General features: G+C 49.9%; 1 protein-coding gene across 2 annotated transcripts; it reads left to right on the forward strand.

Moving 5' to 3' along the window:
- The first annotated feature begins 4,169 nt into the window (after positions 1–4,169).
- On the forward strand, positions 4,170–27,626 carry LOC141961770 (transmembrane protein 151B-like). Of its 2 annotated transcripts, XM_074909086.1 has the most exons (3): positions 4,375–4,488; positions 9,259–9,344; positions 24,324–27,626. In XM_074909086.1, the coding sequence occupies exon 3, from the start codon at positions 24,357–24,359 to the stop codon at positions 25,752–25,754; it is 1,398 nt and encodes a 465-aa protein (XP_074765187.1). In that variant the 5' UTR covers positions 4,375–4,488; positions 9,259–9,344; positions 24,324–24,356; the 3' UTR covers positions 25,755–27,626. The 2 variants fall into 2 exon arrangements, with proteins under 2 accessions (XP_074765186.1, XP_074765187.1); XM_074909085.1 differs by lacking the exon at positions 9,259–9,344 and having other exon boundaries at positions 4,170–4,488.

Here is a 27,626-nt window from a genome sequence, read left to right on the forward strand (position 1 = left end):
CTACAAGCACTGGAGGATGTAATCCAAGTGCTGATAAATTATTGATGTCTCCCTTCAGCTTTTTACTTACTAAAAGGATATCAAAGCTCATTTTGTGAATGGTCCAGACAGATTCCCTTTTGCTATATCCACAATTTAATTCACAAATATTGCACTAAGCGTTAATGTTGAAGCAGTGCAGTGTTCTCTCTTTACAGGCTTTGCAAAAGATAATAGACATGTTTTGAATTATGCAGACTCATAAACAGATACAGTGAAGGAAATGCCACTTGTGACTCCAATAGACATTTGAATTTGTAATTTAAAAAAGGCAGCGCTTATTATTAACTAGGAATACACTTATTTTTTATATTAAAAGCCTGATTGAAAGCCTGTTGAAATCACTGGACTTGCTCTTTACGGATAGTCTGCGTAATTCCTTGGCAGCTCACACACGTCGTAGGACAGTATGACTTACTTTAAATTTAGCAATAGCTCCTCTCTTCCAATATGCCTATTTGCATAAGTCAACTAACGAACCATCTGTATTGGAAATACTCTTTCCATTACTGTCAGCTTTGGGGCAGCATGTGGCAGTTCCTTAACAGCATACATTAATTTACACTATTTTTTGGAGCAGCAGAGGAGTAATTTGAAGTCATCATACTGCAATTTCCCTGGTAGGAGTCTCCCCTGGACAGAAGGCTTAATGTTTCTCTTTCAATAAAGTGCTCTGCCAAGGTTTGATGCCCAGAAACACTCAGGATCTTGATAGCTGTCTCATCTAAAAGACAGGCACCCAGCTCCCAGGTATATCTTAAGAAGGTACCAGATCTTTGCAAATTTAGCCCAAATGCTGTGTCTCACTAAAGAGCAGAACAAAATTCTGCCTGTTAAATCGGTGCAATGGCCCAGCCAAGCTCAGAGAAAGGATTATCAACGTTTTAACAGAGGCACGCTCTGAGTGACAGGGGGCTGATCTTAAACCAACACAAACTGCAGTTCCTGACTGCACCAGTTTCTTCTTGCTCTGAATAGAGGCAGCAGCACTACAAATGCATGTTGTCTCTGTTCCTTCCTATCTATTTAGAAAGAGCGAGTGACCAGGCACAAAGCCCAGAAGAGAGAACTAATTTTTGCAATATGGTATACATATTTTGCAAGCCAGCCTGCAAACTGCTTATCACATTTTTGGTGCTATATACATAAATATTCATAATTAATCTGTGTTGGAGTAGAAGGAAAAGCTTCTAAAGAACAAAAATAGCCCCTTCAGGCAGCTCATACCAGTGACACTGATCCTCTGCATTTTTGAAATTAAAAAATGAGCTTCTTTGCATAGATTTTGCAGTACTCCCTGGAATTCAAGCTTCCTTTTTCCCCCTGTTCCTTCAGGTTGTGAAGGCGACCTTGATAGCAGAGATTGATACCTTGAGTCTGGAGCTAGAGAGGTAGAAATAAAGGCACCAAGTGAGAGATGATATTTCCAAAGCTTAAATCTTGGGGATAGCAACCTCCACTTTCCCTTCTCCAGGTCTCTCTCATCTCTTGGCTTTTTCCCATGTCTTGATTTCAGGTACCAGCAGAACACCGACAGCATGGCAGGTGGGAAGATGCACACGCCTGTGCCTTTCAGACAGAAAGCCTCAATTCAACTGGGGGCTACATATCCTCAGAGACAACTTCATCTTTTAAAGGTGGACGGGCCAATTTAGCCAGTCCTCGGGACCGCTTGCAGCCATAAGCCCAGCGACAGTCAGGATTGGTTTAGAGGAAATAAATCACAGTTTATTCAACATCAAAAGCAGAGTGTCTGTGGAAATGAAAATAAATTAAAAACCTTCATAAAGCTGTTTGGGCTGCCCCAAAGCCCAGTGGCTATTAGATATGTTTATTAAATAGAGGCGACTGTTCGCACTGGGATGGCAGACAAATCTGACAGGCTGAGCTGTGCCAGGTCTTTGTTTTTCGTCCTTGTCTGACTCAGCTTTTCATTTTGATGCTCTTACTCCTGGGCTGGTTGGCTTGCCTGGCTGACACCTTTCTGGTGCACAGCCTCTCCCTGCTGTCTGTACAAATAGGGCCCCCAGCCTCAGAAAACTGTCACCCCTCCTGCCTTACCAAATGGCAGTTCTTCTTCACAGCTGCCTTGTGATACACCAAAGCACATTTTTTTCTACCTCCCTTCATGGTGCCTTTAACTGTTGCTTTTTAACAGTCCTTGCAGGTAGAAATTTGGCACAAATGTAATGTTCAGCCCAGATTTCTCACCGCACAATTCTCTGGCTTGGCATGTTTCCTCTCTAACCACAGCACTCCATCACTCCCCAGCATGGCCACAGACACACGTTTCACAGGGTATATAAGGTCACTGAAACCATCTAGACAAACATACACAGGCTGACAAAGCACAACGGGGTTTTAAGTTCTCCCTTCCCCTATAGATCTTGTCAGGTAAGTCACAGGAGCTCCTTATGCATTCTTTACGGCTCCTCATGTCCCACATGTGACCCATTCCCTGCCCATCTGCTGGTTATCTGATCCCCAAGAGATCATTTCCCATTGTGCCACTAACAGGAAGGAAACGAGGTATTTTAAATGTGCATTTTCATGTGGTTTATAAACCTGTGTTGTACTTCCTTCCACTCTGTGCATCCAGCAGCTCCTCTCCAGAGCTAGAAGAGCAAAAGCCAGGCTACTTTGCATGTATACACTGGATGCAGCCAAACAAATGCCATTCCTGCCAGGAGGAGATGTCATCAGGGAGGACAAGGCACACGTGGCTGTAGCTACAGTGGCAGTAGATGCACTGCAGCATGATCCAGAGTCACGGGAGGCAAAGGGAGTTTCTCAGTTGTCTCTCATGGGCATCCTGCACCTCCAAAAATGGGTGGGTTTCTCCATCTGGCATCAGCCAAGACTTGTCCAATGCAATGAATATCTTGAAATTCAGATTTAGCAGACCCCAACACTCTAGGAAGTCCCAGCTTTGGGGCTCTTTATGCATTCAGCCACCACACACCATTCCCTGCCCTACAGTCCTTCTAACCAACCTCTTACGCAGCCCGAGCGCCTTGAAAGCGGAGTGGAGTTTTCCTGAGCAGCATGCCCGGAAAGCAGCAAGCACGTTGTGGGCAGGAGTTGAGGTGCCAATATTAAAGCGATGGTTGGTGCTTCAAGTGTGCTCACTTGTCTGTTTGGAAGATTTTATGAAGCATTTAAAATATATACTGCTCTAGGGCACAGAGAGACAAGCGGATCAAACGAGATGAGCCTGGCAAGGCAAAGGGTGTAATGAAACATGAAGCAAACGTGAAGAGAGAAGATGGTGCGGTGCACCAGCCCTGGGCAGCAGGAGAGCAGATAATGACTGGATGCCCTGAGCGCAGGATGCAGGCGGGAGGAAGAAATGTTGGCAGCGCAGGGAGCTGGCTGCAGTTGTGGGGCGAGACCTGTGCTGGAGGCAGCGGGGAGGGGTGAAGGGGCAGGAGCAGGCGGGTGCCTCCATCTCCTCGGCCAGCTGCCCCTCCGGGAGGGAGGAGGTGAAGGCGGGCGGCAGGGCCGGGGTCCTGCCGCACCGGAGGCAGAAGAAATCCCAGCGCGGGGGACGGGGCCGAGCAGGGGGGTGGCCGCTGCCCCCCGTCTGAGTCTGGAGGGGCCGGGCCGACCCCGGGGCTCGGTCCCGGCAGCGTCGCCTTCTGGCCCCGGTGCCAGCGCCCAGCGAGCGGGGAGGGAGCGGGGCATCGCCGGGCAGGTTGGTCTGGGTGCTCCGTGCGGAGCGCTCCCCCGGGGCAGCCTTCCTCCTCATCCTCCTCGTCCTCGTCCTCCCGCTGCCGGGCCGCCTCCCGACGGGTGCTGCCGCCAGCCCGGGCCAGGTGCGGGCTCTGGGGAAAGGCGGGAGAGGGGCCGAGCTGCGGGCGGCCAAGGCGTGAAGATGCGCTGAGGGGGGGTGGCCGGCGGCGGGGGTGCGCTCCAGCGGGGCGGGGGGAGCACACACCCCGTGGGGGGGAGGAGGAAGCTTGCCCCGAGAAGGAGACCCCCGGGTGCTCTCCGGGGAGGGGAGCGGGGGGGCACGCCGGGAACGGGAGGGATTGGGAGGGGAGGGCGCACCCCGCAGCGCCCGGCCTCCCGCAGAGCCGCGCCGGGAGGTCGCCGGCCCACCTGGGGGGGCCGGGAGCGGTAGGGGCAGGCACCCCCCCTCCGCCTCGTCTTTCTCTCCTCCCCTCCGCCACCTCCCTCCCTCGCTCCCTCCCTCCCTGCCCGCCTGCCTGGGATGGTGGAGGGAGCCGGGAGCACCCGGCAGGGCGGCCCTGGGCGCGGGGGGCGGCTCGCCCCGGCCCCGGCGCGGGGGGGCGGCCCGCGGGGGGCTCCGCCGTCTCGGGGCTCCGCAGTCCCCGCCGCCGGTGATGGCCAAGGATGTCCTCGGAGGGGGAAGCCGAGGCGGCTGCTGAGAGCGGGCCGGGCAGCACCTCCGCGCCGGGGGCCGCCGCCGCCGCCGTGCGGGAGGAGGTGAGCGGCGGCGGGGGCGCCCGCCCCGGGCCCGGGCCGGGGGGGGGGGGGGGGGGGAACTGGGGGGAGGGGGGGGGCAACGGCAGCGCCGCCGCGGGGCCGAGGTGCGGGGCGGGCGTGGGGAGAAAGCGGGGGTCCGCGGCGGGAAGGGGGTGCCCCAGCCGAGGGTGTTTTCGGAGCGGGGAGAAGCCGAGGCACCAGGCACAGCCCGCCCGGCTGCCGGCGGCCGCGGTGCGGAGCGCGGTGCGGAGCGGGGCCCCGCCGCGCCCTGCAGTGCCGGGGCCGCCGGCGGGACACCCCCCCGTTCCCCTCCGCGGCGGCCGGCGGGGGGTGGCCGCTGCCTGCGGGGTTTTACCGAGGGGCCCCCGGCGCCCAGCCCTGCGCCCGCGGCCGGGGTCGGGCTTGTGCTCGGGGCGGCGGCTGGGCCGGCGGCTCTGCGCCGAAACGATGGGCGGGGGGGGGGGGAAGGGGGGCCTGGCCAGTGGAAGTTTGGCTAAATAAGCCCCGTGGGGTTTGGCCTAGGAGAGCCCGCCGCTTCCCTGGGACTTCTGAAACGGCCGGGAAAATTGCAGCTGTGGAGGCGCTGGTGTTCGTGGCAGGAGGGGCGCGGAGCCTGAGGAGGGGCGCGGGGGGCTCCGCGGCTTTCAGGTGTTTGGGGCCAAAGGAGGAGCTCATCCCGCTCCTTTTCCCTTGGGGCCTAGGCACTCCTGTTGCCTAATCTGCAATAGAAAGCACTGTAGGAAAAAATATAGCTGAATTTTGGAGCAGCTGCGATGTGCTTACCGTGGCCTTGCACAGCATAAGGAGGGAATGACGGATGTGTCGGAGTGTTGACACAAAATCCTGAGCCACGGGGCACCGGCCAGACAGAACTGCAGGGCTCTGTGGCCAGTCCTGCACACTCGGGACAGTAAGCTGGCCTGTTTTAGGAATGCCTGAGATTTTCTTCTACGCCTAATGTAGCCTTTGCTCCCAACTGTTTTGACAGGTCTGCCATTTACATCGTGTAATCCATGTGCACGTCATGGAAGTGACTGAACTTTCTTCATAATATGGAGTTAAAATCAAATGTACGTGCTCCCAGGGATGCAGAGAGCAGACTCAAAGCAGGCAGAGAAAACTGAAGACAGAAGTGAAAGCAGCCCTGCAACATTGCTGTGTGCAGTTAGTCTGCTTAAAGCTTCTGTTAACGGGTCCCGTGGCTCATCAACAGTCTCGTGGTCCCATAGCCAAAATCCACTAGCCTCAACAAAGCCTAAGTGAACCCATACACTTAGGCTAAAACCAAACAGCACTTCTTAAAGTACCTATAATAGGAAATTGACTTGGCAGCTCAGGTTGAAAAAACTGTCCTCGTGGGTGAAAATTAGGGTTTTCTCCTGGACAATTGCTTTTTAAACACCTGCAGCATGGTTCACCACGAAGAGCTGTGGCTGGATCCAGGATACAGCTGCTGTTTCAGCGTTAGAGGTCCCCAATGTAATTACAGCCCTGCAGAAGATCAATAGATGGTTAATGCTGGAAGGGATTTTTTGATTTATTTGGTCTATGACCAGGAACTAGAGAAGCCTTTCCAATATATTAAGTCCACCATAAAAACATCCAAGCCATTTCTAGACATGAGAGCACTTGATCTCTCTGCTAAGCACATTATATCTTGCTTCATTCATCTTGTTCTCAGTTTTTCTTCTGCTCCAACACAAACATTTGCACATTTGAGTCTATATCTCAAGTGCCTGTAACAGTGATATCTTAACACTGCAGTCCTACGGTACTGGTCTTTTCCTCCATGTAAATAGCCTTTTTGCACCTGGGCCTGCCCTTGCATTTAAATGCCCAGTATTAAATGGGCATTTCATGGACTGCTCTATTAGTCTTGTCCATTATGGATTTCACTTAGATCAAATGCATGGGCTTAAATTTTAAGAGTGGCTGAAAATTGCCTTTATTAGGTAATAAATCAAGGTGACATAAAACACTGAGCTAGAAACAGAAATGTGTCTGAAGTCTAAGTTTTTACTCTTGAAAGCAGGGCAAGCGAAGGTGCAGCTGCAGCGCAGAAAGGAGAGAGACAGTTCGCTTACCTGCTGTGGCCCTCTCCTCTTCTGCCAAGGGCCGCTCAAGTTTACTGCTGACTTTGCTGAATGGCAGAGGAAGCCCTTGGATTACCTTCCAGTATTCTGGTTTGGGGTTTTTTTCTGTTGAAATATCGATTGCTCAAGCTGGATGAACTGGAGCAGCCATGCTTTTGGTGGTGGTGTAGGATTTTACCAGCCCATCAACTCTTGCAAAAAAGAATCAGAATCTGTGAGGGGAGGGATTGTAAAGGACGTGTTTTTCCAAATGTTTCAGCAATTATTGCTGGAGATTGATTCTCTGGACATATTTTTGTTTAATTTCCAGCTGAGGTAGCAGAACCTGCTGCTCTGTACTGCCCCGGTTAAGCAGTGGGCTGGTGGTTTTTCTTGTCTTACTTACTATTGTGACAGCCTATGCCTACAATGGAGAGTTGGTAGGGACTTTTCTGCATTTCTGCCAATTTACACCTCAATCGGGAAATGGTCTTAAATATTTAAATCTTTAAAACTTAGTTGGAAATTGTTTTTCTTTTTCAGAAAAGTGAAGTTGGTGAGTACAAACATCATTTATTTGCTACCATAGCCAAGTAATCACTGAAGAAATCCGAAAGCAGCAGCCACTTGACATTTTGAAATGTATATTTGCCTTGCCTGTACCAGCAGAGTCAAACAGCAGTTGTCCATGCCCGGTTTTATCTTCTCTACCATATTGAAGAACTTTAATTGGGCATGACATAATGTAATCAGTTAAGCTATTTAAATAAAAGAGGGGAAACCTCATGGGTCGATGTTCCTGAAACCCATGGTCATCAGCTCACTGATGGAGATGTTACAGAAGAGACAGGCCACTTAAAACTGTCTCATCTGCCTCTTACTGCCAATGCAAAATGCAACAGGAGACCCTTTCAAAAGTGCTATTTGTGGTCACAACAGCACCAAGGGTATTACAAGTTAAAATATACATACTGCTTGTTTTCAGTTTACAGCTTTACAGACTGTCAGGTCAAAAAATAGCCGGGTCCTTTCCTCTTAAGCATGCCACTGGGGAGAAATCCACTGCTTGAGGGATTAACTCCATTTAGTTCTCCAGCTTTTTTATCCCTTTCCCCCAGTATGAATGTCAAACATACATATTTTATTTGTTAAGGCTTATTTTATGGCATTGAAAACATCAGACTTAAAGCCTTTCATAACTTAAACTGGGTAGCTTTAAATTGTCCCTATCTGTGGGTTGAGTCATACTCAGGTGGCTGAGCGGTGGTGTAGGAAGCAAGGCAGGCAACCTTCTCAGGTTTATCATGCCTGCTGTAGGTGCACCTTACTCACCAACAGATCCTTACGGACCAATAAAACCCCCTCTCTCACAGATCCACAGGGGCTCATTTGCTCCCCGCTGCCTTTCTAGCAATGTCTTATTCCTCTAGAGTCTTGCGGTCATCCCCAAGACTCAAGAGAAACGAACCCAGGAGCAGGGGATGGAGAGAAGAGAGGGCACAGGGCCTGTGATGGAGGTTAGAATTCTTCCTTGCCACCTTTTAAGCAGAAGCTGCAGAGGGAAACACTGGGTACCCATCTCCAGAAAGGGGTTATTTCCCTGGTAGACCTCCCACCAAAGAGCTGCACAGGGCGCTGATCCAACAGCCTCTGCCCAGAGGAGGGCAGGAAACATGACACACGGCTCCTGGGGAAGCTCTACTTTTCCCTCCCCTCAGCTCTTCCAAACTTCTTGCAAAAGTCCTGCTCCACTAACACCCTGAATGATAGCTGCTGGTTAGCTTGATGGGAGACTTGACACCACCCCAAGCCAGTATGACTGACCAAACAGTTATTTTGTGTGCAGTGCACGATACTCCCCCACTGAGTGAGGGGAAACAGGAGAAGCCCCTTTCTACCCCTCCTGCGCGTGGTTTATTCAGCAGACATAAACCAGGGAGTCCATCTCATTCCTTGATCCAAATGGTCTCCCTCACAGAGGCAAAGAAAAAAGTCCAGCAGTAGTGGAATTGGAGGAACTTGAAAGCTTTTTTTCATGATCCTGTAGTTCCAGGCAATATTTGCATTGCAGATCCTGTCATAAAAAAATCCATGCTGAGGCATCACATCGTTTTTTCTGCTTTTGTTCTTTACATTGTCCCACTTTATCTTCTGATCACGTGTCTGTTCTTGGTGTCCTGAAGTTGTCTGCCTTCTCTGCAATTCACACAAGAAGCTGTCAAGAGTTTAAAAAAATAGATAGGAAACATCAAGTGGCTGTATCTGAGCTCTGAAGGGCAGCCCAGACTCCAGCTGCATGGACTTCTACAGGCAAAATCATCTGTCCTCACCAGCAGAGAGTGCTCCCTTGGCACTGTGGCTGAGACCGAAGTGAGTCGCTCCTTCCAGCTGACTTTCCCAACTGCCTCGAGCAAGGGAATTTTCTTAATGGAGGTTTGGCTGAAGCAACTGGGGAGCTTGTGGAGCTCCACCACTGAAAGGCTGTAAGGACGGTTTAGGCAAACAGCTGTTAAGTATGTAGATATTACCTCCTGGGAGAAGGAGTCTAGGTGACTCGCTGGTAGGTCCCCTCCAGACCTGGTTTCTTATGCTGTCTCTCAAGTGGATAGGCGGTCAGCTGAGAGCAGTGGGAAAGCAATGAGTCTGCACACTGGTTTGAAGCCCCAAACACTCTCCTTTTCTCCCTTTCTCACTTCAGAGACCCCACGGGATGATCTCCCTCTAGAAGGGAAGAGTCGATACCATGGATGCCTTTCAGCCAGTGCAAGCCACTGCAAGAGTGAGGTAGGAGGCATCTTCTCCCTGGGGACAGAGCACAAGGCATCCTCTCATCTGTTTCTGCACCTTGGAAGAAAGTAGTTCAGATCATTGCCAGTGACCAGGGACACTGTGGAAATGGAGATTAAAAAGAGTGAAATGTCCCCAAGCAGTCCATAGTGAGTGGGGCTTGTTTCTAGGAGTGTCCTAACACATGGTAGCTGAGCTACCATCAGCTCTGTAAGGCCCTTGCGATTGTTACAGTGACACTGTTGTGACTCTATGGATAAGGTGGTGTTTGATTTTTCACTTACAGCAGGAGTTCTACTTTTTGGAAAAGCATGGTTAAGTAGTTAATTAGTTTTTAAGTTCTAATCACGGAAAATATAGTTCACTCGAGTTCACTTTCAGACTAATCATTCATCGGGCTCCTCTGAGCTTAACAAATGTAAAGTTAAAAATAGTGTGTCGTGAAACTTTGTTGAGGTCACGGTTGTTATAACGCCTTTGTTAACTACCTGAAACTGTAACGGGGTAACTTTGTTTAAGCAGCAGCACACAGAATAGCTGATGAGGTATTACAGCCGGGGTGCTACCTGCACCCGGGGAGCCCACGGTGCAGTCAGGGGTAGAGGCTGCTGCCAAGAGCTGCCCGTGCCAGCTCCTCTCTCATCGCCGACCGCTCTGCCCACAGCACATCTCGTCTGCAGCCGCAAAAGCAAGGAAGAAGAGTGCCTGAAACGAGCAGGACAGATGGCGAGTGGGAAGGCTGGAGGAGCCTGGTTGCGCACGGAGCCGGCTGCTCGGCAGCACCGGCAGGCTGGCAGCCTTCCCGGAGCGGAGTTAAGGTTGTGAAGTGGTGTCTGGTGTACCTGGCAGCTACTCTTATGGTGCCACACGTGCCACCAGGAGAGGACAGAAAGGATTATGCCCCATGAAATGACCAAGCTTTTAACTTCTGTAACTTTACATCAGGTGAATAACGTACAGGAAATCCCAACTCCCACGTGGCACTGTTTCTGTATGGCTGAGGTATTGCACATCCCAGTTTAGCATCCAGCCAGCAGAGGCCTTGCTAAGGAAAGACTGGTAATACTGGGCCTTGAGGGAGACAGGGGCTGGAAACAGCTGTCGGGTGAGAGTGGGGACTGGTGGGAGCTGGCAGCAAAGGGCAGAGGACAGGTCATGAAGGATCATGCTCCTGGCAGGGAAGCTAATGGTGGGTATTTGGGGTGACTTGCAAATATGGCATCTGCATAACCTGACCTTACCAGGGAAGAGGATGGACTCAGTCAGAGAATTCTGCAGGTCATGGTGTATTTGACTGTGGGAAAGGAATGATCTGTGGCCATGCACTTATGGCCACAGGCCCTCTTTATACCCATGCAATTGATTGCTGTTAGGAGCTGGACTGGGAGTTGTGGAGTACAACATCCGTTTGGTGTGGTAACAAAAGTGATTCAGCATGAGGCATCGACATCTTACACTGAGAAGATCTTGCAAACCAGCACAGTGTGTCCTGGAGGACAAGAGCTGGAAGGGCCTGTGCGCCCACAGGCACAAGCTGGGCCATCTCCCCAACTGTGCGATGGTCAGGGGGAGCATGGAGCTCCACGGAGGCTGGGGTGAGAGCATCTGCCAGCAGGGTCCAGCCAGCATGGGAGTCCCTCTGAGGACCACAAAGATGGAGAACAAGACCCTCGTGGCTGCCTGGAGGTGAGGTGGGCCAGCCAGAAGTGCCAGTACCTGGTGAAGGAAGGGGGTAGTGAGGGCATGTGCCGTAGAGATGGGAGTGGCAGTATGTCTGCAGGCCTGATGTGTGCCATGGTCCTCTGCAAGGGACTGTCAGCAGGCCAGGGCAGGAGCTAAATCCCCTGGTTCCCACCAGCTGGTACTTGGAGTGGCAGGATGAGACAGCTCACCTGCAGAGGAGACACCTTCCCAGAGAGTGCTGCTGCAATGCTTGTGTGAAAGCATTCTGTAAATGCTATTTTTTCAGTGTCTTTGAGAGGTATGAAAAGGTGTCATGAAGCCATGCCATGGGACAAAGTCAAATCAAGAAATAAAATCCAGATGTCCTGGCTCCCAGGTTCCCTTTTAACCATTAGGTGTTTAAATGAATTTCCAGTGAAGCTTTCACCTGCTGTGCTGTCACATGTTATTGCAGAATGTGTCGCAGAGAGAGAAGAGAGAAGCAAAGGGGAGAAGTGATATTTATGATGAAACCGTGTTTCTCACAGGGAAGCATTAGCTGCTGGGACACTACCTCATCTTAACAGGAGCACCATTATTAAAAAAATTGACAGCTCTGAGGTCCCAGCTGTGTTCAAAAAGGTGCAGAGATGGGGAAATGCACTCCCTGAATCTGACAGAGCAGCAGAAGCTCGAGCGGTGGCTGGGTGGTGTTGTGAGGGATGCTCAGCTCAGCAGCGTGCGGGGCCTGGCACGGCCACAGCCTGAGCTGCGGCTGCCCAGCGCCGCGGGGCTGGCAGGGCCTCTGCTGAAGTGGGGCTGGCAGGCTCTGACCGGGAGATCACACGTGGGAAATGGGAAGGCAGGAGGTTGAGGGGCCAGATCACAGAGCCATGTTGTTCTGATTTTACTAGGTAAAAGGACAGCATTGCAAATATGTGAGAATAAAAATAAAACTTTGGTTCTGGACAAAGCTTGATTTACAGTTCCCTTTGAGAGACATCCCCCAGACTGCACTGGAGCTTGGATCAGTCTGGGATCATATTATAGATGTTTCTATCCCCCATTTATATCTCAAGGTGTTCCTTTAGAGTAAGCAAAGATTAAATGGTATTCATATTAATGAACTATTTTCATCATTTGCAAAGTCTCTAAACAGAGGCATTCACCGACTAGGCTGCAAATAGCTGGTGAGGAACTAACACTCCTTGGGCTTCTTCCTCACAGAGCTGTCTCCTCCTGGCTCCCCACTTTCCCCCCCCCAGGGAAACTGGTCCATGGCTGTTGTCCAGCCTGGCTCTAGGTCAGTCCCTCACTTCCCCATGTTGAGACTGAGGGAAGGTTGAGCAGGACACCCAGGACCTGTGGCAGTGCTGACAAGTCTAAGGCACAGGACATGCACTTTTCAAGGGTGGGGACAGCACCTGCCATCCTGGGGGCCCAGGAGTGGGAAGGGACAGATTTAGTGCACCACTGAAGTATGGCTCTAACATCCACTACTGCAGACTGCTTGTTTGAACAGCCCAGGAAAAAACAACCTTTTGAGCACTGCCAGCCTCCTCTCACCGCTCGCTCCTCTCGCACCCCTGGAGAGCTGCATCTTGTGAGCAAAGGTGGGTGCAGAATAGATACTACAGGATTCCTCTTAAACCCAGCTGGGACTTTGTCAAGCATACAGAGGCTGGCAGGTAGCAACTCTTCCCCCCTCCCCACTGTCCCCATCCCTGCCGGACTGAAGCAAGGGGAGCTGGTCCCACCAGCCCTCCGATTTTCCCTTGGCTGGTGTCAGTTTTCCCTTTGTGTCAGTGAAGCTGCCAGGAACACCAGTGCCCTCAGCAAGTCACACCTAGCTGATCCCCCCGGGTTATGGTACCTCTGTGTCCCCTGCGGCTTGCCCAGGGGTGCAGGGAGCTGGGTCTGGTTTTCATAGGCTGGAGCACACTGGAGCCCGCTCCTGCCAAGGTGAGGATCGCTCCGCTCCGCAGCCGCAGGATGGATGGACAGATGCGTGCTGCCGTCAGCCCTTCCAGGAGCTCCCTGCAGTGCAGGACCAGGGTCAAGTGCACCTGCACCAGCCCCACCTGGGGCTGGCCACTGGCTGCGGTGGTGGGGCAAGTGGCAGGCTAGGCATGAGGCAAGCTGCAGAACACCAGGCTATGGCTCGGGCCAATCACTCGGTCTCGCTAATCTGGCAGTGGCTGGGAACTGCATCCCAGGAGCTTTCCTGAGGGTATGTGATGCTTTTATCAGTTGAATGCCAAGTGTTGAGGTAAGCCACATTGTTATACCTGTAAAATTTACCCTGTGTCTACTAGGAACCTCTGATACTCAAGGTGGGGGAGTGGGTAATAGGAGCTAAGTATGATGGGTGCTTAAAGTGTTGAAAAATTAACCGTTCTTGGAGCTAATCTCTTGCTCTGAGACAGCTCAAATTCCAGCTTTTCTTCCCTGATGAACTCATTCCCAGCATTGGCATTACTGGGAAAAATCCTCTTCTCCCAGAATATGCTCTTTGTGTTGCTGCTGAGTTGAAAGCTAGTGGCAGTTACATCAGCAATTTGGGGGAAAAAGGGATAATTTTATTAGTGTAGCATTTTTGTGAGCTTGTAAGAAGCTGCCACTAAAATAGCTGAGAGTTCTATTTTTCACTTGGTGACCACTTTGTCACTAGGATTCTTTGGCACTGAAAATGTAACTGCATGGCTTTCCTTGGAGCAGGCTGTGGGAGCATCACCTGTGGATGTGTCTGGGCCCAAATTCTCCATGCCACTCACATACATACCCTTGTATTTTAGTGAGTAGCTTTCCCATCCTGCTGTGATGTGCAGCGTATATATTGGCTGGGATCCAAATGCCTTTCTTTTCTGGGATTTCCTTTATTTCTGCTTGAAGAACTCAAAAAAGTATCCTGCAAAAGCTATAGCTGAATCTGACATTTTAGAGGACTGGAGGCTCCTTCTGTCCTGACCTCTGCTTTCCTCATCTTCAGATGGTGGCTTGAATTCATGAGGGTGAATGGTGTGAAATAACAGGCTGTCTTTGTATGGTATTTCAGGGGCGTCCTAGCATCTGAAATACAGGTGAACCAGCAAGATTTGTGCCTTTTCATGGTTTCTCTTGTCCTGTGATAGGCTCTCCTGGGGAGAGGATTTAATGCTACCATTTTGTGCACCTTCCCACCCTGAGATGTTCCCCCCTGACAGCTCCCTTGATGGAAGGAGATTAAATGTCCGCAGGGATTTAAACAATGTGAAACCAAGCGATCCCTGCTCACCACAGGAGGGCAACTGCTGAAGCAAAAGCCTGAGTCTGACACTACAAACACACGGAGTGGATGCAGGTTATTCTTTTTAAACCAAGTAACGACATTTTTGCTGGGCACTGACATCATTGCCCCGACCTGTAGGAAGTTTTCATTCTCACAGGAGTTTCATGGCAGAAAAGCAAATGGTGCATCCAAAACACATGTGCATCAACCAATGTGCTACGTGTTCAAGGACTGGAGAAAAATTCTCTTTGATGCAAAATGTTTTTTTCTGTTGCCTTCTATCCCTTATATTCCCCTTTCCCTCCATGCTGGCAGCCACGCTGAGAGCACTTGCTACTGGCTCAGCATGAACTAGGGGTAATGGGCTACTTGCCATTCAAGATGACTGGCAGGGGGGATTTTGTTTCAGGCTCCCCAGGAGGGGATTTATGAAGTGACTGTTGTAATATTGCCCTTTTCCCTCACCAGGCTTTATTACTGATGCCTCATGCGGTGCCCAAATTGGGTCACATGGTGGAGGAGCACTTCTACCCATCATACAACCAACATCTGGTCTAGCACATCCCTGCAGGTTCCTTCCTCACTGTACTAACTAGTATCTGACCTAGGAATTAATTTGGCTGTGGAAAGTAATAAGAGGTTGTACTCTGACTCTTCTGCAGTTGTCTTCTCCCGGGTCACCCCAGCCTTCCTGGGACAGTCTTTCACCAGGATCACCTCAGGAGCTGGAAGATGATATCTGCACCCACATGTGTTGTGGCTGCTTGGAGACAGGGGGTAGAGATCTTCTTGCTCTTCTTGCATCATCTCTGTCCACTGCACAAAGGGTGAAGCCTTTCTCAGCACCAGAGGTTGGTGCTGGTGTCTGAGCTCACCTCAGTTATGGTTAGCAGCACAGACTAGGGCTTGCCCAGCAAGGACTCCGTGGTCCTCTCTGTGTTATGTCCTGCCATGTCTGTCAAGAGGTACAACATTATCCACTGCCCTGTGTTGACCAAGATGGAAGAATCTGTCACAGTTAGAGACAAAAATCTTTCATCCAGGCAAGTCACCACCTGTCAAAGTGTGTGACTTGTGGTTATTGATTATTCTTTCCCTTTCATGTATCTCATTGGAATATATTCATCACAAGCATAATTCCACAAAGGCAAATGCAATTATGACTGGTGTCAATTTATCCACCATTTAAAATTCTTTCTTCTCTACTTTTATTTCTTTTCTTCCAGTCCTCTGTCAGTGTTTCACCTGCTCTTTTTTCCCCCTGGACAGGAAGATTAGTCTTGCTAAATAAAAGAGGAAAAAAGAGAAGATTTACTCTTTGCTCACATGAATAATCCCAAGCTGTGGGATCACTTTGTTGTTGAAGACAGTGATAAAGTCACCCTGTAGCCCTGAAGCCAGGTCTTGGTGGAGAGCAGGAGCATGCTGTGATGCCACACATCTCTCTGAGACACAGCTGTGGCGTCAGCCCTGCAGCACACTGTCACCTCCGTGGGAGTCGCTGCCCCGATTTGGCACAACCTTATCCCACTCCCCCAGGCTGTGGGGAGATCAGGGCATAAATCTGGGTTTTGGAGAAGTTCCCAGCAGCGATAAAGCAGCCATGCAGGAGAGGCTGCTTCCCAGGCCATAGATGGGCCATGAGGACCGCTGGCTCATACAATGCTTTGGTGCTGTCAGGTTCAGTGCTTCCCCCGTTGATCCTCGGCCAGGTCCTTTCTCTGGGCCTGATTCCCTCCTGCCCCTGCCCAGGCTGACTGGTCTCTGTCCTCACCTGCCGGCGCCCTCCTCCAGCCTCGGGGGCACTGGGATTCAGAGCATGTCGAGGCTGTCCTTTTCCTTCACCGCTTTGCACCCACCGTGTTCCACCTCATTTCTCTATTTCCATTCAGGCCACGTCTTCACTACCCTCTGTTTTCTCATTCTTTCATTTTAGACCTGATAGCATTTTGCTTCAGCAAAATTCCAGATCTTGAGGTCAGCCACCAAGGGCAAACATACTTACATGTGGGGTTTAAAAGGAGAAGAAATGCTTTTGGCATGATTATGCTGAAGGAGAATTTTAATGCTTTTAGAACTGGGGAACCTAGATATCTGGCTTTGAACCAGACACAGTCAGTCAAACTTGGGCCTCAAACTGTCCCCAAAACAAACATTAGGATAAATTCATGCTGTGGCAGCATATTTTCTGCTCATACAGCTCACACTGGAGTTTTCAAGGAGCCTGAAGCATGAAGTCCGACAAAAGAGGAAAAAGCCATTTTGTCAATAGGGAGCTATGGAGAAAGAGTAAGCATAAGGCAAAGTTGTATATCAAATTTTTAAAGACTGTGACTTTGGACCTCACAGACTATTTCTTCCCCTCTGTTGGGATCAGTTTGGCAACTTTCAGTTCTAATTTATTTTGCCAGTCAAAATCAGAAGTGGACAGAACAACGGGTTTATCATTGTCACTGTAACCATTTGCATGCTGTAAGCAGTACTGAGGCAGCTCGAAAAAGAAGAGATGCTTCAAGCCCACACTGCCATACAGCTACTTCTGGAGTAAAATACAGCTAGCTACTGATGAAGAGCGTACAGCAACAGCAAGCAAGGTGATAATGTGCTCCACTGAAGCTTTGGGAGGGTTTCTCTTAGTATTGTATGTAGAGCTGCGTGTGGGATTGCTCCTGGCAGTGAGCACTGGAAGTGTGAGGAGCACCTTGATGTCCACATAATGCCCACAGCCTTGTTTTTATGATTGACACTTGGCTTTGTGAAGACAGTCATCTTGTATAAGTTAATGGGGTATTTAGCCATTAGATTGGCAAAGTGCTACAGGAATAATTACCAGATTTGACACTATCCACTGGAATTAAGTATAAAATCACTGCTGGTAACATTTACAGTTGGCACAAACTTTAGCAGGCTGGTCTGTAATGATGAGACAAACACAGTCCTACAGAGGGATCTGCTTCGTTTGATAACTTCATTATTCAACCCAAAGCCAAATCCTAAATTACACAGTTCAGGGTGGAGAATGCAGCCAACCCTTCAGCTGTCCTCAGAAACAGTGACTCAAAAAATACCTGGGAACAAAGTGGGTGAGTCGTTGAACATGAACTCCCAGGGTGGTGCTGTGCAAAAAATCTACTAATGCAACTCTTGGAGAGAGTAGAAAGGGGGAATGAGTGGGAATGGGATGTGATTTTATGTTTTGGTATGAAACCAGTGAAATAAGTGCTGAAGTCCTGTATCCACTTGCAGGGTACAGGTTTAAGAAGGATCTCAGGTGCTGGAGAGAGAGCAGAGCACCAAACAGAGCTAGGGCAGTGCAGTGAAGGACTTCCAAGACCTTGACCCATTTAAATTGTCAAAAAGAAGGCTGAGAGGTGCCTAGTTAATTAGAATGGAGAAGTATCTTCAGAGAGAGAAGGCAGTCATATGAAAGGAGTCTTTCATCACCTGGAGAACGGACATCTCTGCTGCCATGAATGGGGGCTGAAGTGAGACAAAATTACAATGGCAGTAAAATTTCATCACCAGAACAAATTACAAAGGGGACTGCAGGTTCTTCATTTCTTTTATTTTTATCAGTCAAAGCAGTGTCTTTATGGAAGATGAGCTTTTACCAACCACTAGTTACTGGGCTGTACATAGGACTGTAGAGTGAAATTGCATCGCCTGTGAGATAAGAAGCTATGGGGAGAAGGTGTAAGTGTCTCCCAGTCAAGGTGTAAATGTAGTTTGGGCTGTAATAGAAGCTGAACCTTCTGATCCAGAATAGTCTTGCTAAGTTGATAGGAGAAATTTCTATGGCTACGTGTAAATCCTAAAGAACCATCTGTTCATTATATTTTAAGTATCCCCACCAGCACCAAGGGACAGCCACGTGGCTAGTGGCTGAGTCCTGCTGTCAGACCTGCTTGTATCCAGAGGTCAGCAAAAGCAGCGACTCATCACGGGCAAAACAGAGGCACCAGAGTTTCAGGTTTGGTACCCAAAAACCTGGGCTGATGAAATCAGTCTGGGCTTCTCTGAGCATGGCCCTTCCTCCTCTTGCTAATGGTGGGGCTTGCTTGGAAGACCAGGGACACGCAGACCACCTCGACCTGTGCCCTGGGAAGTTAATTCATCAGGAGGAAGAGACCTAGAGACACAAGCCCAATTTACTCCCCCAGAAATATGTTGTTCTGGTTCTCTAGCATCCATCTTACATATCAAATATACCTTTGAAGAAGAAATCAGGGTTTGAGGGGAGGTAATTTTTTTGTATTCTTAGCCACCCCCAGTGCAGCTACTTGCAGGCTCACTTAGGATGGTTACCAGCTACAACTTATCTGCATGTGTCTTAATGCTGGTCGCTTGCAAGGAGTCAAGGGATGGGTCAAGAGAGCCGAAATCCTGGCCACCAGCCCTTTGCTCTTGCCACCAGAGCACGCTCGGCTCCAGCTGCTAAGCAGGGGACATGCCTGACTATGCACTACCCCTCAGCTTTCTCTCCACCCCTTTAAACCAGGCTTGATTAACAGCCCAAATCTGCATGCTGCTACAACACAGAGCACGTTTTAATGATTTTAATTACAGTTGCTGCAGCCAGAACCCAACCTGACTGCTGTTGGGTGGGTGTGCCTGTTTGAGAGAGGCTCCACACCAGTCCTTGCATACCTGCTTTTGATCTTGGGCATCTGCTGTTGGAGGGTGTCTTTGAAGGCAATTGCCCTTTCAGCCACTGCCTGGATGTTTTATCATTTGCAAACTAAGTTTTGCACAGAACTTTCTTGAAGGAGAAATAATCGAAATGTTGCCAGCCTGGAAACTCCTGTCTGCTACAGGTGTCAGTTGAAATTCCAGTTCTCTGTCGGCAGTTAGGGCTTTCCAGACTATTTTCCAGCAACTGCAGCAACAAATTAAATAGCATCTATCATTTAGTGTCTCGAAAGGCTCCACGCCACCAGACAGAAAACAGACCATGGGAGGATGTGGAGCTGCCTCTTCATTTTGCATCGTACACAGATCCTTCACTCTGCCTGAGCTTTCTGGAAATGACGGTCCAAAATACCCCAGTGCAAACACAGAGCAGCACTGCCTGGGGGGACAGCTCTGCCCCAAGCTTTTTGGGGGCTTTTTGGACCTTTAAAGACTGTGACTCCAAAATAGTTTGGTCCAGTTCCTTTGGACCTCACAGACTATTTGTTCCCCTCTATTGGGAAATAGGCTGCCAGCATGGGCACCCTCAGCCCTCCCCACGCTCGCCACCTCTTGCCTGTGGCATTTTTATCATTCATGATGAGATCTACTAAAGAATTTAGGAAATATTTTTTTGTTGTTGTTTTTAAGTGTGGAAGAATAAAGTGAATTTTGGCTTGTGATTATGGATAGTTTGAGTGAGAGTTAACAGGAGTGTCCAATCCAGTCAGGTGCAATGAGAAGGGACGCCTTTGAAAGCTGTTCAGCTGCATGCCAGAGTGTAGCAAGACATTATTTACAGCGTGTGTTTTCAACGCAACTTGAAATTCATAAACAATAATATTGACAGCTCGGCTGTGCTTCTTCATGGCATTCCATTCAAACCAGGAGATTTTTACAATTTGTTACTGTCATCGGAGCTGGTTGGGACCTTTTGGATGAAATGTTCGATTTGGCAAAGCCATCCCTTTTGACAGAAGTGGTTGCAGAATCACAGAACAGTTTGGGTCGGAAGGGACCTTTAAACACCATCTAGTCCCGTCCCCCCCCTGCCATGGGCAGGGACACCTTCCACTAGCCCAGGTTGCCCAAAGCGCCATCCAACCTGGCCTTGAACACTGCCAGGAGGGGGCAGCCACCGCTGCTCTGGGCAATCCGGGTCTCATTTAATCTTCTGTCAAGAAGCTTCTCAGGTCAACACTGGAAGCAAAGCGCAAAGCAAAGCCCCCAACAAGCAGGATTTGGGTTAGAGACCCAAACCCATGAGTCCTAGTTCACAGGCAAAGTGCCTGGTGACTGAGCCTCCCTCTGTTCTGGGACAGTCTGTTTGGCTCTGGCATTCTGTCAGGCTCTCTGTCTTCGCTTTCTTCAATTATGTTTCTCTGTTAACATTTTCCAGGGGTTATGCTTTTGTTCTGCAACAGAACAACACAGATCCTGCAGCATTCCTCAAAGGATGCAACTCCCGTTTGCTGGCTGGCCCCAAGTTATCATGGAAATTATTAGTTTCCTTCAGCATTTATTGTACTTACCCAGAAATACAAGCTTGCCCTGTTTCGATCTGAAACACTATGCTTGGAAAGGAAAAAATTCCATGTAGTACCACAGACATCATGCTTGCAAGAAGGTGGTATGTTAATTAATAAAGGCTGGGAGCCACTGGTTTAACATATTAATGAATTTGTTATGCAGAGAGAGATGGAAAGATATATTTCCTTATTAGATTTTTGAATGTCTGATACTTTTATTGTAATTATGTTCTATTTCATGTCTTTCTTACAAACCCTCTAATAAGTGTTTCTAATAGTATAATTGTGTTAGATAATATTTCAGCAAAGGGATGGAGAAATTAGGGGATATAGGACAGATGAATGTATTCAGAACTTGAAATAGGAGGAACAGCTGTGGGAGTAGACCCTGGAAGAGAGAGCCTTTTATAACTGAGGACCTGTGGAGAGTGGGATCTGCTTAGGAACAAATGAGGGTGTGAGACAGTGGGTCAGAAGAGACAGGAGAAAATAATTGTATTTTTCCTGAAGGGTTTTGAACATGAAGGCCCTGCTGAACTGGACTGGTAGGTGTGTGAATCAGACAGATGTGGCAGTGGGCTCTATGGCTGCATGTCTTCACTAATGAAAGGAGGAGAGAAGCTGCCTTTTTTACAGGCTGCAGTGGGAACAGTGGAGGTAACGTGGCTCGGGCTGATCCAGCCCTTTGAGTGCAGTGGGTTGAAGACCATTTTTGAAGTGTCTCCAGAGGATGAACACAGAAGTGTCATCTTGGACCTGCAAGCCTCTGAGCTGCTGCCAGCCCAGCCTGGTGCTGCTCCAGGACTGGCGAGACCAGAGCCATCTCTTCCCCCAAATGGGAGATGGCATTTCATGGAGCTAAGCACATTAAGAGGCATTTGCCCGCTCCGATATGGCCACTGATAGCCCTAACCAGCAGGGCTGGCTGAATCACCCCTTGGACAGAAGCCAGGCTGTGAGTTGGAAGTTGGACCACATCGCTGCAGAGAGCAGAGGAGTTGTTAGTCAAGGGAAGTGAGATAAAGGGAAGGTGGGGACTGCAGTGCCTTTGGCAAATAGCACCTTAACTTACATGGGCCAGCCCTCTTGCATGGTTGTGCCCAGGGCCAGCCTGACAGCTCTTCGAACAAGTCATAGAAAAAATCAGGATTCCCAGAGCTGCACGGAGTACTTAAGCACTCACCTGACATTAAAACTGACTGCTGGGCATCTTTTGCTGGGTCCACTGGTATTCTTCACAGTATTAACCATAAACGATTTTTACATGATAAGTACCTGTGGAAATATGGGTGTGGACTTAAATTCCTGTGCTAGAGTATTGTCCAGCTTTTTTCTTCTGCACAGTCCCAGTGACTGGAGTAGAGAGATGTTCATTTTTAGAGTTTTCTTCACCTCAGAAAACCTTTAGGGGAGAAAAAGGGTAAAGGTTTGCAATTCTTCATTACAGTCCATATTTTTGCATTACTGTAGCACTTAAAAGCTCTAGCTCCATGTCAAGCAGAGACAAAGAATACAAGACGATTCCCAGTGGAATCGAGCTGGGAGAGCCTGCGGCTCTGACCCAAGGTTCAGTGGATGGCTGGGGCAGAAGCCTACACTGGGGCACTAATGCACCGGGACAGAGTGATGGGTATTTGACAAGAGTTTCAAGAGATGAAACTCTCCATGACTGCACGTAGACTCAGGGATTCTCCCCCAAAACTGCCATAGTTATTTTTTGGATGATTTGAGGACTGCCTGAAGCCTCTTTGGGGCTTTCCTCAAGGTTTCCTGCAAAACGCTAAGGAAAATGGCCTTATTCTTACCCATACTAAGGTCTTTTCACTGCCCTGCCTACAGAGAAGTTAGGTACTGTGTCCTTTATAACCCACTTAGCTTCTCAACACCTATTTTGGCCACTGTAAAGGGAATACAGCCCAGAATAATTATTCTTTCTTCTGACACATCCACACATACAAAAGGTTTGGGATAAGAATAGAAATTCTTTACAGATTCCTGCTGGATGCATCAGGAAGAATCAGGGGCCAGATCCTGCCCTTAGTCCCTGCAGATGAATACAGATGTAGCTCCCTAAAATCAATAAAATTACTCTGCACTTACACAGTGTCAGATTAGAAGCTATGAAATCAAAACCAAACCCCATGAAGTCTAGTTTGACAGTGCTCACAGCAAGCCATAAAACCCTCTATAGTTACTTAGAAGTGGTTCTCTGTCCCAGAAAAAAAAAAAAAAAAAAAAAAAAAAAAAAAAAAAAGCAGCAGTGTTAAATCTGACCTGATAGCCCTGCAAGGTTAGATGCCAATGCTTCCATCTCATAGAGAAGACAGTAAACTCTTCTTTCTAGTGGCACTGTGCTATTATTTCCCAAGTCATAAGATGCTGCTCCTTAAATTCCTTGCTGGTTCAAGATTACTTACTAAATCCTAATTGCTGTGGATCCAAGATGAGCTATAATAGGGGAGAACTTTATCCATGGGGAAAGAAAGAGAAGACATTTCCCAAACCTATAATCTGTTGGCATCTACGGAGCAGTTTGATGCATTAGATGTGGCCCCCCGGGAGAAGGAGTAACAGTGTGCTTCTATTTTTGCATGAAATCAGGCTCAGCAGAGGGCATGATGATGCATGAATTTCAGTGTGTATCTGCTTTCTCGCTGTCATTTCCCCAGTTAGGGGGGAGGCAGAGGATGGCAGTAACAGGAGGGACGCAGGCAGCCCTCTGCATTACCTACCAGGACAGCGGGGGTCTTGCTTCACGCACTTTCTACAGATGGGCGGCTGCCAGCCAGTAATGTAATTCATGCTGCTGATGCTCCTTGCAGGGAGACAACTCCATTTCCGCTAGCTGCTTGGCTCGATTTGGCATTTTTTTATTGTAGCCTAACATAGCATGACAATGCAGCTGATTCACTGCACCATGGCTGGGGTAAGGACTGCAAGCATACCGTCTCAGGCGATGCAGTGGGAGTACGGGAGTGCAAACTCCAGCCCTACTCCCAGCCCGACTTTCGGGACTTGAAAGAGAGGGATGTGCTACATTTTAAGTACTCACGCATACACCCCTAGCTTCAACGCTTAAGCTTTCACGTATTTTAGGTCGGAGCTAGTCTTCTAACCAGCCTGAAGCTATGCTGCACTGTGCTGTAATCCTGACAATTTTTTCAACTAAGTGTACTTGAATCTAGTAATTTTCCCGATGGCTCACCTCCAAGAAAAATGGTGTCGATCATTTGGTAGGTTTCAGGGTTGGGTGTGAGTCAGCTCTGAGTCAGGCAGCAGCTCCAGCTCCACAAAGTACTGGTCCCTCTGTGCTGGCACAACCCATGGAGCCACAGCCCTGTGGTGGACACTGCTCCTGAACGTCCCCAGCAGCACCGTGTGGGAACACAGGCGCTGAGCACTTGCAAAGCAAAGGGGCAAGTCCACAGCCCCACACTTCACGTGCTGCTAAGCCCTCTTGGCCTCAGAAGATGGCAGGGCGTGTTGATGATGCTGGCTCCAGGCAGGGAGAAACAGATGGGGACCTGTCTTGCCCACTGAGATGGGGGCCGTCCAACTGGGGTGCGGGCACAGCGAGTCACTGCTGTGTGAACAGCTTCCCTCCCCAGAGCCAGGAGGAGGCAAGGAAGGGGTTTTGTCCAGAGACCTCTGTTCCTGGCAGGGTGTTTCTGTTTATATTCACATTTATATTAAGTAGGGTGGTGTCCCAGTCCTCAGACGGTCGAGAGTGAAGCCAGACACGGTCTTGAAGGCAACAGTCACTGTGTGCATTATGCAAAGTGGTGTGACTGATGGGTTCCTTGCTCTCTCTTTGTCTTTCTCTCCCCCTCCCCGGTGGTGTGATTGAAGCAACGCCCCGTGAAGCAGTCCCTGAGCGCCTGCATGTGCCGAGAGTCCCACTGGAAATGCCTCCTCCTCTCCATCCTCATGTATGGCTGCCTGGGTGCGGTGGCCTGGTGTCAGCTGGCCCGGGTCACCAAGCTCAGCTTCGATAGCTCCTTCAAGGGCAAGTCCATGATCTACCATGACAGCCCGTGCTCGGACGGCTATGTCTATATCCCACTGGCCTTCCTCTCTATGCTGTACGTGGTGTACCTGGTGGAGTGCTGGCACTGCCATGTCAAGAGAGAGCTGCAGTACAAGGCAGACGTGGACAGTGTCTACGAATGCATCAACCGCATGCAGCAAGCCACTCCATGCATCTGGTGGAAGGCCATCAGCTACCACTTTGTGCGGCGAACCCGGCAGGTGACCCGGTACCGCAACGGTGATGCCTACACCACCACGCAGGTCTACCATGAGAGGGTCAACACCCACGTGGCTGAAGCTGAGTTTGACTACTCTCACTGTGGATACAAGGACATCTCCAAGGAGCTCCTGGGCCTGGAGAGCTACACAGCCACCAAGCTGAGGTTCACCAAGTGCTTCAGCTTTGCTAACATTGAGTCTGAGAACTCTTACCTGACTCAGAGGGCTCACTTCTTCACAGAGATTGAGGGACTGGATGACTACATGGAGGTGAGGGAAGGCATGCAGCTCAAAAACGTGGACTTTAAAGAGCTTATGATGGCCTACGGGGACCCAGATCACCTCCCATGGTATGTGTCCCACTATGCTTTCTGGGTAGCAGCTATCCTGATGATCTCGTGGCCACTCAGGGTGCTCATAGAGTATCGGACTGCTTATGTCCACTACCACGTGGAGAAGCTGCTGGGCCTGGAGTACACGGCATCCACAGCGGCGGAGGAGCCCTTGTACCGGTACCGCATGCCCCGAGACGCCACGCAGGACAGCACCGAGCTGGAGTGGCACATCTGCACCAACCGGCAGCTGATCCCCAGCTACTCGGAGGCCATGCTCATGGACCTGGCCAACTCCCCAGCCTACAACAGTTACGCGGTGTGCCGGTATGGCGAAACGGCCCATGGCTGCGAACGCTGCAACCGTGCCTCCAGCACCTCCTCCATCTTCTCGCGCCACGCTTTCCACAGCTGCAGCGGCAACTCCCGCCTCTCCCTCAACACCAGCCGCTTCTCCCTCTGCCGTGTCCACGGCTCCCACAGGACAGGCCTCTGGAGGAGCCGCAGCAGCAGCATCGCAGACCGGGGCTGCCAGGACGAGCAGTGCTGCTCCTACTCCAGCCAGCTGGCTGTCAATGAAAACCCCCCAACCTACCACGACGCCCGCTTCTTCCCCGTCCTGATTGTGCACAGGCCAGAGGGGCACGATGGGCAGCATTTCTACGTCAGGCGCTCCTCCTGTCTAGAAACCTCTCTGTGACAGGCCTCCATGGTTTCTCGGCTCCTCTGCCCCGGGACAGGGCTTGCAGGGGTGCCGCCGGCGGGGAGCCTGCAAGCATCGGTCTCCACAGCAGGTCAGCAGGATGAGCTTCGGCTCTCCCCCCTGCCATTGGAAGAGGACGTAGTCACTCTGACCAACAGCTAACCTCATTTCTGAGAGATTCTTCCCCTCCTTCAGCTGGTCTCCCTAGTCTTCTGTTCCCCTCTTCCTTTTGCTCTTTCACTCCTCACCCTTTCTCTGCTCCTCAGTTCCCTGCCTTTCCTCTCATCCCACCCACAATCCTTTTTTTTGCATTTCAGTCACAGCATTTGACCGCTGTTGCTGCTGAAGGATTTATAAAGCCGGTGCTTTGCAGTGTATTTGCCCTCTTGGGTGCCCTGCAAGGTAAGAAACTCAGAGCAAGGCAAAAGGCATGCGGCCAGGCAGAGTCAAGTCAAGAGAATTCAGATTTGCAGGCACTGAGTCACGTCCTGCAAATCCCAAATGAGGTGCTTTTTTATTTATTTTATTTTGAGTCTTTTGCCCTCCTCCTCTGTCATATTTTTCTCTGCTTTCTTCATGTTCTCCTCCTCTTGTTTTACCCTAATTTTCCTTTTTTCTTTTCAGTTTTCTCACTTCTGCTTCCCAATTTTTCTGTGGTTTTGCCGGTGAGGATGTCTTTCAGCATGTAATTGCCTTCCATTGGGCAAAAATGAGGTATTTGTGGCACAGATGTCACTGACTGCTGACACAACCACAGACTATGCCCCTGAAGAGTGCTGAGGTCTTTCTTTCCAGAGCAGTGACATACACCAATAAAGCAAAAAGCCCTTTGCTCACCTTGCCCTGCTTGGTCTGCAGCAGAGACACTGCTGCATTTCCAGCTGTAGTTACCCTTGTCCAGCTCCACCCCTGTTAGCAATTGTTGAGAGCCATAATGTAGATCAGTGCCCTGTTAGTGCCACTATTTTTAGGACTGTGGGTCTGGTTTGTGGTTGTTTCATTCCTACTACTTGCTCAAAGCAGCATGGGCTTGACAAGGGGAGAGGGGCTGGCGAGGGAAAAGGTAAATATGGTATTAACCCTCCCACGAATAGTCTGGAGTTGTTAGGAAGCTCTTCTACCCACAGCATTTATTAGAGCAGTTGCAGGACTGCTCTCTGTTATCTTTCAGCTTTCCATGTGCCGTGGGGAGGGCTTTTGGCCCGTAGCCCACTGCCGCCTTCCCACCTTCCCGGCTAGATGCGGTGCCACCCCAGCCCGGGGCAGGAGGCACAGCTGGGAGCCAGCCCCACCGGCCGCTCCTGCTGGAGCTCCGGGCTCTTCCCGCAAGGCTTCCCCCGGAGCAGGTACAGCACCTTCCAGAATTAGTCCCAGCACTGTCAAACCCAGGAGGTGTCTGGTCCTGGCGGGGCAGACCACTGCACGCCAAGCTGTGGGCTGCCCTCCTGGCCTGGCCAGCAGCCTCCTGAGAGCCAGGGACTGACCCAAGAAGCTTATGGCCACACTGAGGACCCGCCAGGGACCTCGCACCCGCCAAACCCCCAGCCCACAAGAGATGGTTGTATCCTGAGCAAGCCCCGTACCATTTTCTTGTGTGGATTATTATCCACCACGACTCACAGGAGAATGCAATACGATCGCAATACAGTCACTTTCAAAAGCAAAGTGTTGTCACACCCTACAGCAAGTAGGTAAGAAACCGAGCCCCCAGAGGGGCTGCAACAAATGCTTCCTCCCAAGTCCGTTCTGTGTGTATCTACGTGTAATATGAGATTTGTAAAGTCATATCAGTATGTGTAGATTATATATAACTCCATACTTATATGGTGATTTCTTATGGCATTGACTGTTGCACCATGTTAAATACAT

The sequence above is a fragment of the Athene noctua genome, chromosome 6 (assembly GCF_965140245.1).
Source record: "Athene noctua chromosome 6, bAthNoc1.hap1.1, whole genome shotgun sequence".
NCBI lineage: Eukaryota > Metazoa > Chordata > Aves > Strigiformes > Strigidae > Athene > Athene noctua.